The sequence below is a fragment of the Hypoxylon trugodes genome, assembly GCF_022578975.1.
Source record: "Hypoxylon trugodes strain CBS 135444 unplaced genomic scaffold F4822scaffold_8, whole genome shotgun sequence".
NCBI classification, from domain to species: Eukaryota; Fungi; Ascomycota; class Sordariomycetes; order Xylariales; family Hypoxylaceae; genus Hypoxylon; species Hypoxylon trugodes.
In genome coordinates, this window is record NW_026250023.1 from 2,223,995 (window position 1) to 2,235,293 (window position 11,299).

The following is an 11,299-nucleotide window of genomic DNA, read 5'->3' on the forward strand; positions in this document are numbered from 1 at the left end:
GCCAAGATGAATGTTGAGCCACACTTATTCTAGTCCTATTTCATCCAAGGTCAGATGACTGGCTAAACAATGCTTCCGGCTCGATCAATCGATCATGGATGTGTAAGAAAAACATGTGACGTCACGCTAAAGCTGACACAGTTTTTGTCAACAAGGAAGTTACCACACATTAGATCTGACAAGCGTTTCAATACGAGCGCCAAGACGGTTTCGAACCCCACTAAGCATTGAACCTTATCCACTCATCTTCCGTACCAGTCGTCGCACTCCGCATATCTTTCCTGAACGGTACTCAAAAAGACTGGATACTGGCTACACAGCCCACCGTTTTTGCAGTTGCCTTACGGTGCACAGCCCTCTTACATAACCGCCGCTCCTGGCGAATCCGTACTTTCTGAAAAAGCACGTTGTTGTTTGTTCATAGTTGGAAGGAATTGAGTTTTTCTAACCCGTCGTTTCCAATTTATCTCTTTTTTGCTCTTGCTCTTGCTCTTGCTTGTATCGTTTATTCCATCTCGTCAACTCAAATCTTGCATTTATCATCTATCGCATACTGGGTCGGTTTCTTTAACTTCTTTCGTTTTAAAGGTACCGAAATTTAGCACCCAAACCATCAACGATCGTTCGCATCTGCATTTCCATACATCCATACATCCATATATCCATCGTTCTCTTTTCTCGGCTGGCCAGAGAAAAATCACGAAAATCAAATTAAATCTCAAACAAAATCTCGAAACGTCAAACATCGATTTTCGTCCATTCTCCACGGCAAAAATGCAGTTCACTACCGCCGCTCTATCCCTCTTTGTCGCCGTCGCCGCGGCTCAGAACTCCACACTTCCCGACCTAGTCTCCCAGTTGCCCACATGCGCCGCGGGCTGTCTTAACAGTTCGGCGCAATCAGCTGGTTGCGCTACTACGGACTTCGCATGTCTCTGCGGCGACAAGAGGGAATCTTTCATCTCTAGCATCACCGGCTGTATTGCTCTATCGTCCGGGTGCTCTGGAGACGATATTAGCAGTAAGTTACTACAATAAGGATCCTATCGCCACTAGACATTAGCTCGACTAACATATTATCTGCCAGAGCTTCAAACTCTTGCCCCCGAAATCTGCCAAGCCGAGTCAGCGAACCCGGACCCCGCTGCCGTTGCATCAGCTTCCGGCATCGTCGCTTCCGCCGTCGGCACCGCGACTCCTACATCAACACCCAATGCCGCAGCCGGTTCGGAGATCGGTATGGGATTAATGGGAGTCGCCGCTCTCGCCGCCCTAGCCTTGTAGAGTTCTCATCCTTCGTCGCATATACTGAGAAGCGTTCACACCTTCTCACATTAGATTTCATGATCATTAATGACCCGGGCTTACACGGATAGCTGTATTATAGAGATCATAGACTGGTAGGATCGGGTAATAATTCACAAGGCTGGATACAATAGGGGATATAATAGCATATTAAAAATGCTACATCTGGGGTTCGTAGGGTTTGAATATAGCCCGAGTAGATTCAAGTCATCTACTAATACATATCTACATTCGTATATACTATCATGAGACCAACCATAGGGGGGTTAATAACTGTTGTTGCGCTAAGGGATCGCAAGTAATAGCTGTGGGAACTATCGTATACATACACAAGTAGCATCTTTGTTCTAGGGGTTCCTTTGTCCTCATATCGGCGATAAGGGGTCTCCGATGCTTCCCAGGATGTATCACTTCGTACAGATCAACTACTGACATATCATATTGCGCAACAGCGCCCTTCTTGCAAGCGTTTTGTCGGCTGAAACCTTGAATAAAGCAACAGACGGCCCTAGCATTCGCTCGAAGTTAGTAGCGGTTCGTAAGCAATACCATCAACAGGCACTATGCGTCGGTGTTTCACTCACTACCTACATAGATAAAGTGTTGAAGAACTTACACCCAGAAGGCTCTACTGCGTTTCTTTCCCTTGCGGTACAAGTTGGAATCTACAAGCACTCATCAAAGATTGCGCTTTAGATTCATTTTCTTAGCTCGCATCGTTGAGACGCATATAACCTAAACATCCTGACGACCTAGGTACTTACTAACGATATGTCGTCCTCGACACCGAGCCCGAAACCACTGTTCATTTGCGGATCCATCCGCGCTTTACCTCTCCTCGCATGGGCCCTAACAGGAAACGCATCCAACATCAACGCCGTGTCTAGACTCACATAACCAGCAAAAATCTGTGGACGCGCGCGGTTCTTGTTCCCAGGTTATCGCGATCTGAGAGACTCATTTGGAGGAGGATATCTATTTTACCCCGAGACAGCCTCTCAGCGCGAAAAGCTATGACTTGGAGGGCAGAGCTTACAAGACGGCACCAGTAGATGTTACAGTTTTCCATGCTGGTAGAATGCCTCAGGAGGAAATAGTGGAAGCCGACCTCTACTTTTGGCTCGGTAAATTGGATGCGTTAGCGAGTGACTGGCAGGCACTGGATGTCCTCGAAAATGAAACAATGCAGGATTGGCTGAATCTTTCCGATACGATGAAACTTGCAGGCGAAACTAAGTATAATAAGAATCGGGACGGCCCGTGATCTTGAAGTAAGGGAGAACATACCCAGGTCTGTACCTGCATAAAGTTTGCAAAGACAGCTTCGCAAAATCCGAATCCCTGGTCGCGTCACTCAGGGCCTTGCACGATAATAAGGTTGGAAGTTCATCAACCATACCTGAGAGCCGTTACGGGGCCCTGTATGCTTTTGAAAGGTCAATTTTGGAAATCGAATTTTAAGTTCTACTCGTCCACGGCGGTATCATCTTGCGTCCGCTTTTGGAGTTGATGGCCCAAGCACCCCTTAAACCCAACTTTGAACACACTCTGTTGCCAGCCAGACGCCGTCCCTCTGCCATAGCCCCGTATCGGCCTAATGAGGCGTTTCCAAGATTCGTCGAGCCCGTTTATAAACAAGGAAGTTTCGTACTTTCGAATATTCTATTACTTCGAAGGGGGCTAGAGGCCTAACCACTAGTAAAAGCCGAATGGAACAGGCTTCCTACTAAGAGTAGTCGAGTGGCGGGCCCTCTATGTTTCTTGTACTGCGCTTTTTTCCAAGACCGAGCCGGAAGTATGCTTCCATGATTGCTTGTGAGACACTTCGCTGATTTGGACATTTATTGTTTTGATGGACGTGGAAACTTTGCCAGGGTTCATCCTAACCATCGTTTTCCCTAACGTTTCGGATTAAGATTGTCAATAGGCCGATATTTCGAGACCGCCTAGCAGTAGAAGGCTTCATCGGAAATATGGTCGCATTTTGTAGCAAGTCAATAGAACCTTCTTATTGTTAGTCAAAGCGGACGATGGTGAGTATTTAAATGAACTCGGGCTTATGTCTCGCACCCTCTGTGCCACGAAACCAATGCTCTAATTTGGATGGATCGTCTTTTGACCGACTCTATATAGCTGCATTGCCGAATTTCTTTTTTGTATTCGCATTCTATAAGCTATAGGATGTTGAATGTGAGACCCACGGCTTACTGAGACCTCCATTATGAGGCTTGGATCTGCGATTTCGCAGTATCTTGCGAGTAGACCCCTTTTTCGTGAGAAGTTCGAATTGCCATTGGCTTACTTGAACGATAATTGCTTATTGAGGAGGTAAGAGTTATGATAGGAGTTGGCGTCGGCTAAGCTTCCGATGCCTGTTACTAGGTGTCTTCGGGTGAATCGAGCTTTACGATGACATTGGAATGACTACGTACAACTAGCAGCGTGATTACATGGGTATCCTATTCACATAATCTACTCAATTCTCACGCTAGGAACTAGCGCAATCAGTCCCATGCCTTTTCTTAGTCTCTAGGAGCGAGTGTAGTGGATTGGGATAAGAGAGTAACATGATCTCACTAACCAACCATGAGTAATTCATGAATGAGCTCTCTCAGGGGTATCACGTGACCGCAAATAGGGGCTATTGTTACCGTTACCTACCTAAGCAGTATTACCAGAGGAATTATACCTAGCTTCAAAGGCCTATGCGCTAGTTCTACGGGCTTTCGTAGAAGACTACATGTTTCTTGGTAATAAATTGTAAATCCGCCTATTCTGGAGAGGAACGCCGTTTTTTTCCTTGACGCGATCAGGCAGCTAACCTATTTGGTAACACGCTTTCTAAAGTACGAGGTTGGTGATGGCAAAAAACCATGTTGAAGTAACACAAGAGTACCTAGGTACATAGGGCACCATAATCTTGTCACGGTCGTGGGAATTTGCATACCGAGCTGGTCGGCATTGACTGCAGCATCGGGAGATCGCAAGATGCAGTGTAAGCGACGCTGGTGGAGTTCTGTGTCGGACCCGCTATTCGATAGGTGAAGCGACTATAGATGCTGTCACAAATGAATCTCAGGCATAACGCATTAGGTAGCTAGAGTTTGCGTCGAGCTATCATTTGTATAACCCGAGCGATGCGTTGAATAAGTCATCGCCGTATCAATATAGCACACCATCATGGTCTTGACCGATCTTGATTCACATTAATCTTTGGCTCATTGGATAGCAGTAGCTGCTACGATGTTAGTGGCGTCTTACTATGTGGATCTACTAGTAAGCAGCCACAGAACTCCGATTAGGCAGGCGACCCTCTGTAGGTCTCAATGGGAGCGGGCGCGTACACCTTTATAGCTGCAGACCCACGTAGTGCGAGTAGTAGATCAAGACGTTTTTGGAAACCTTCAGCTGTGGCAAGGATGAGAAATGTGGTAATCACCACTGTCAATGAGCAAGCTTAGGTCAGCGAATCATGTCGGTTAATATCTAATTTCGGTCCCTGAAGCTTCGTCAAGTGACGTCGGGGGCCCTCTTCGAGAGAAAGCAGCAAGAAATACGGCTGCATCCGTCCCTACATCTCACAGTCTTGTTGCGGAATAAACACTCCCTAGATCCGAGCTTTCCCGAATCGTAAATACCCACTTCCGTTGTACTTCCACGGAAGCAGGCTACGCTCCTGACCTTGAAATCGAGAGATAAGCCCCTATCTTAAGTATAGAAATCTCGACAGACTCGTAGATCGGATGAGTCGATCCACATAACTTAACATCCCATTCAATCGATGATCATAGGTGCTGTGTCCCGGTGTTGAAGATCATTACGGAGATGGTCCCGGAACAGGGGTCGCTTGCTGGGATTTATTTCGGTTAGTGCCGAATGTGGCTGATTCCCTATTGATTTGGTGTGGGGAACATGGCCACTGCAGACCCTGTACGACTTTGCTAGTTATAAGCTTTCGGGGCTTTATCTCCAATGTAGTTGACGCTACGTGACGGAGGTGACTCTTCACTGTCTAGAAACCCACGGACACCGTCTTTGGAGCCGGATAGATGCCCATGAAGTCAAGTCTGACATAACTAGAATTATGCTTATCAACATTACAAGGAATGTCAAATTCTGTACTGAGAAAGTGAGATGATATGGATACTAGTGGAGCTTTCCGCATTACGTGGGGGGGGTTTATTCTCCCCATCAGGCGACGCCGGAGAATCAGCTGGTGATTCGTAAGCTTCGAAACGGCTGGCACCCAGCTACTGTCAACAGCACTGTTGTCCAACAGAATAAAAAGTAAGCTATATGAATCACCAAATGACATGCGCAATGCCCGTTGGTGGGTAACTTTCGAAAAATTCATACATGTCGGGGAGGACACGGCCTAGGAATGCAGAGGAGTACTACCATCATTATGGAAAACTCCATTACAGTTCAGCTACCTGGTGAGCAACTTGGGTATAAGCACAATACAACCTGAAGGCAAGAAGCTACGAAGGAATGAGGTGTCTAATTGGGACCCAGTGGAAGTTTGATCTATAAATCCTGTATTGATATTGACATTATGACTTCTCCTCACGAAGCCCCCCACTCTGATATTGATTCGACGTTACATATGAGAAAACAAACCATTAACTACAATAATATTGATCGGGAAAAGAAAATGATAGGGTGTCTGGGTTCTGCAAGGAAACATGGATGCCCAGCGTGTGGACTATGCCGTAAGCGCCGTAGTCAGCTGTGATGAATCCCCTAATGTTCCTGGGATTGTTTGATGCACGGAATATGCTAGCAGGATTACGAACAAGGAGCTTTATGGAACGGACTATGGGCAAGTGAATACACGTGGCTGGGGATCATGGTTGGGAGTACATGCCATGTACCCTTCGCGGCGACGATACCTTGAAATATTTGCTATAGCAGCGTTAAAGATACCCAGGTTGATATCGAGAGACAAAAACTCTGCCAACTTTTTCTTTTCGAATTTAATTGGTAGTTCACACCATCTCCCCGGACCTATGTTATCAATCGTCGCCCGCTTAAGAACTGACCAAACGTCGCCCTGAGTGAGATAATGCTCCATTTTAATAAATCCTAAGTTGCGATTATAGCTATATCTCTAATGAAAACAACGTTTTCTCTGCAAAGAAAATACTGTTATAATTACTAGAGAAACAAGGATAGGATAATTCACTACTGAGATATACCCGCGCATGTCTGCGTAACCACTCGAGTTCCACAAATATATGAGACCAACATTAAGACCTGAATCACTTCCGGATTGGAATGCCAAAAACAAATGACCCGATCCTACCTCCAAAAGCCGGCATTAGTATACGCCACATCGTCGTCTTTATCTGTAGGGAGCCGCGCTATTAGGGCCAGTGCCGAAATTATATAGAATATCCCTGAATAATGGCAAGCCTCTACAAGATATCGGATACCCCCGATACCATTCTTCGAAACGGGTAACCAGGATCTTACTATGAGTAAATACGAGTAGGAAGAGATAGTCATAGAACTAGGATAAGGGGCCCAAAAGAGCGGATATATAGATTAAATGACCTTGGTGTAGAAACAATATGAGCTGAAGTGATGTCTTGGCAAGCTTTAGGGACTTTGGGTCGATCTCGCGTCTACCATTTAAGATAAATGAAGAAGCAGGGGTCCGGCTCGGCAATGTATACGCGAAGTTCGCGTATCGCCCCGGATTAGTTAATATCCATCTTAAAGGGTGGTATCCATTACCTACCTGGGTGTAGAGAAAAACTCCCTCTTAGGTAAGTCCTAGGTCGCTACCCATCTAGGTACGGTACCTAGGTAGGTAGGCAGGCAAACGCTGTATCGTAATCACAAGTATTTCTTAAAGATAAAACATGCTAGTAGTATTTTCTACACCTAGTAGAGTCTGTATAATCGCGCCCTCGGGCTTCCGCTGACTCTCTCACCATTTTCTAAAACCATAAAACAACGTAGCGGAACCAAAGGACCGAACACCTCTTTAAACAATTGAACCTCCTTCTATGAACCCAACCTGAGAACTACGGGCGACATGATGTTGAATGTTTCGAATGTGTTCGTTTCTATTTCTCAACGTAAGTTTATTAGGTCGCGACCCTTCGATCATAATAGAGCAGTAAAGTGAAGCGCCAGATTCCCGTTTGTAAATCGTTGTATATCGCGACATCTCGCAGCCATGCATACCTTCTATAGGAGGTGTAAGTAGTAGTTAGCAAGGTTATTCACCGATTGAAGCTTCTGCAACGACTCGATAGAGGTGCGGAATGACTTCTCTACATCCTTAACATCTTTGGTTCCTAGCTCGCATTTTTGTGCAGCTAAGTGCTTCGAAAGCCTAGCCGCACTCAGGTAGATGGTAAATGGCATAAAAGTGTGGGCTTTGAAAAACCCAAAATGGTCGTGTTCTTTGGCGAGTCGGGAAATCTCCTGGGCTGCCCAGAGGCCCCGTGCTTGAAACTGCCATACGAGGGACTGATCTTGGTCATTTCTCGAAAGTGTCTCAATAATACGACATAAGTATATGACAGCGGAATGTGCAATTGTGTATGCGAAGATGATCATGGCGTCTTCCGCAACAGAGAATGAAGGATAGTTGGCTTGCAGATTGTTAAGTCGGCGCGTCAGCATGCCATCTAGCCAATTGTATCTCGAGGAAAAGTCGAGAGGCATGTTGCTATACAATGTTTCTATCGTATAGATTTGCTTATGCGAGAGTGCTCGACTGCATATTGTGACCAGTATGACGCATTCGGCTAACGGAGCATAGGGCCTCGTATCCGCAGATGACATGGCTTCTCCCAAAAAGGATTCTTGTGGTACAAGCCCCCTCTGGAAATCGCCGTCTATACATGGGAGGCGAGTACAAACCTATCAAAATTGGAGGTTAGCTATCATTTTGTGATGTGATCCGTGCTACTTTCCCTGCCGCTAATGTGATAGGGGCAAAAACATACCACTTCTTCATTTAATGTCATAGGTGCCCCCTCACTCACGCTGATAAACCGGTCCAGGCAATAAGCCACCCAGAATGTGCGCCTCTTCTCCTCCAATAGGATTGGATCATTCTCGCTGTCTGATGCTAAAGGCTTTGGACTATCAAGGTCGTAAAGCCTTGAGAATTGCACGAGACGGAAGACTCTTCCCGCACTGAGCCACCCACGACGGTAGTTTGTCCTAGCGAACTCGTAGAACGTAATCAGTATCCACGCTTGGATGTGCTCAATGTGGCATACTAGGGGGTCGTTGCCACTTGAATCTAGCTGGTCGAGCATATATCGAGTTTTGGCGTATATAGTATCCTGAAAACTGCCAAGCTGGCTCGAGAACGCCGTGGCGGAAGTCCACATAGCATGTAATAGGCACTGCTGGGGCTCGCTTATATTGTTCGCTTCACTTATCCACTTGAAGGCTTTCGATTTATTCAATATTGGGACGATTGGATGAACGCGGTCGAAATAAAGCTGTATCCTATGAAGTAGTTGAGTAGGCCACTCGAGATCGGTGAATAGAAAAATCCTTACAACTCTGCTTTTGTGAGGTCCGGTACGAAGGCCTCGCTGATTGAATCAGGACTCTGTTTCGGCGACGGATAAGGCGCTGCGGCGGCAGGTAAGATCGGGATGTCGGAGAACACCAACGGAGAATGAGGAGAGGTCTCCGGCGGCCCCCATGGAAGAGATATTGGTGCATTCGGTGGTTCATGATGCGGCATATCCCAATTTGGTACTACAATGAAATGTTATTTTCTTTTCAGGAGAAGCCCAGGGCCTTGTTACTGAAGATGTCTCGGATATGTTGCGGCTGTGGTGCCATCTAATTGGAGGGATCGAGAGTGAGATAATCATTTGCTTCAGAGACATACCTGAAAATTGTGTCGTGACATTTTCTCTTGCTGGAGGTTCGGTTTGTAACCCGAATTCATGCCCTTCACTAGCCAAGTTATCATCTGTTTGTGACGAGGATAGACGACGCTCAAGTGCCACTATATCGCTATTAGCATCTGTATTATTTTGCCCGGAGGAAGCCTTACTGATACGATTTCGAAGTGCGCCTATGCTTCCCTTCTTGGGACCACGAGGTGCACGGCGGTCGTTGACTTCGCATGAAATTTGGGCGTTTGCACACGCACCGCATTGCGGCCGTTGCCTGTCGCATCGAAGCTTTTTCTTACGGCATTCTTCGTGATCCGTCTAGTCAGTATCGGATTCAAACGTGGACTTATACTGGCATCATGGCTCCAGGATCTCTTCTTGTTTGGCACCCAATGCCGGACTTTGACTTGTGTCGCCAAAGGCTGAGACGTTGAAACGTACCTTCACAAGCGTAACCAGGCTGCTGACGTGGCTCGGCTCGTCCATACATATTGCTTAGTATAATTTACGAACTAAGTATATCGAAGGGTATTTCTAATATATCTCATAACTTAATATAGTGTTGGTTTTGTTGATGGTGCAAAATCGGCTGCAAGAACTTCAGACTGCGACAACAGTGTATGGTGAGAGAAGTTGGAATAGAAGTAGGCATTATCTAAGGCCAAGAACAACGTCAGGCAACGCCACTCGGAGCCCAGGCTTTGTTACTTGGTCAATGTTAGTAGACCTAATACAAACTGTATAATATGTCTTAACGTAAACTTGCGCATCGGAAGGCTTTATAGATAAACAACAATCAGCTCGCATACACTGCGCCACTGGCTAGGCAGGTCTATCGCGGTAGGTGAATTTTTATTAGACTAATCTGTTTGAAGATCGGCCTTAAAAACGGCAACCAGCATGAACCGCATAACCCCCCCTTTATGGATAGGTACGCTCACTCGATCCGAGATCTGACAAGGAATAGCACTGGCTCTCCAAGCACCTAGTAGAAGGGAGGCTGCATAATATTCTGTAGGTACCTTGTTACGACTGCCGACATATGGTGGAAGCATCATTTTAAACCGGTAGCGCAGCTTCCGATGTCCGTCTTATTACCGGTCGATGAACAACTAGGGAGATTGCATGCGTTGTGGCGTATGCAAGTTGTGATTCTTAATGAATAATTGGCCCCAGTGCCTAGATAGAGCTGTCCACTTCAAGCCACAAGTGAAGCCGGCCAGTCAATCAAATGTGCAGAATGTCCAACGACCCATTCATCATGAAGCACCCTACCTTAGCCCACCAGTCAGCCATATCCACAAGCGGCCACTGTGTTGGGACTACTTAAGCAATGGGCTCTGAATAATCAAAGAATGCTCGATGCTGTTTTGGTTGAAACAAATGCAGATCATCAATTGACTGGAAGCTGAGTATTGTGTTACACATAGTGATTACTTGCCTTGGTATTGCTTGTAAACGGTAACATGTCATGTTCCGCTCTAACGCAAGAGAGAAACTATACTACATGGACTGAATTATTTCGCTTACCAATATATTCATAATAAATTCATGAGCGAATTATCGCAGACCTCCTATCGTGACGAGATGAGCTAGGGTATGTTCATGCTTCCTAATAGTATTTTAGGTAACACCTTATAGTATTCTGAAGGCTATAATAGGCAATGCTGCTGTAATCTTATACCTGAAACTTAGCGCTCACGGATTGAGCAGCTATCAGTTATCAACTTGACGTATTAAAAACTGTAATATTTTTACTTTTAAAGGAGCTGCTTACTGCTTGTTGTTTTGGGGAAGTATTTTCATAATTCGTTTCCTAGGGTATAGCTCTAGCAGTGCTGCCAAATAACAAAGAGGGAAACTAAGTAAAGATAAGTTGGTGGTAGGGAGGTGATAATCAGGGGTATCACGTGACTTCTTTGGGGACACGATATGAACGCCGCTTTTTGAATAATATAAGTCCCTAAATTACCCTCCTTACGGAACAATCACCAGATAAGTACCAGTATGCTCCGAGTTATACGCATAAACTGATCTTATCGTAAGGAGCACTTTACGATCCCATCAACCGCTAAGGATACCTGCTGCTTGAAAACTGCGTGGTGGGTTGT

The 11,299-nt window shown here is 45.8% G+C and overlaps 2 protein-coding genes across 2 annotated transcripts; one reads left to right on the forward strand and one right to left on the reverse strand.

Annotated features, from left to right (window-relative positions):
* The first annotated feature begins 307 nt into the window (after positions 1–307).
* F4822DRAFT_414190 (uncharacterized protein) lies at positions 308–1,685 on the forward strand. The gene is made up of 2 exons (XM_051459113.1): positions 308–1,021; positions 1,088–1,685. The coding sequence occupies exons 1-2, from the start codon at positions 775–777 to the stop codon at positions 1,282–1,284; spliced, it is 444 nt and encodes a 147-aa protein (XP_051311576.1). The 5' UTR covers positions 308–774; the 3' UTR covers positions 1,285–1,685.
* Positions 1,686–7,155: 5,470 nt separating this feature from the next.
* F4822DRAFT_414200 (fungal-specific transcription factor domain-containing protein) lies at positions 7,156–10,049 on the reverse strand. Its single transcript, XM_051459114.1, has 6 exons — positions 9,630–10,049; positions 9,347–9,493; positions 9,179–9,298; positions 8,838–9,042; positions 8,271–8,784; positions 7,156–8,184 (listed from the first exon to the last, which is right to left on the reverse strand). The coding sequence occupies exons 1-6, from the start codon at positions 9,676–9,678 to the stop codon at positions 7,504–7,506; spliced, it is 1,716 nt and encodes a 571-aa protein (XP_051311577.1). The 5' UTR covers positions 9,679–10,049; the 3' UTR covers positions 7,156–7,503.
* Between the last annotated feature and the right edge of the window lie 1,250 nt (positions 10,050–11,299).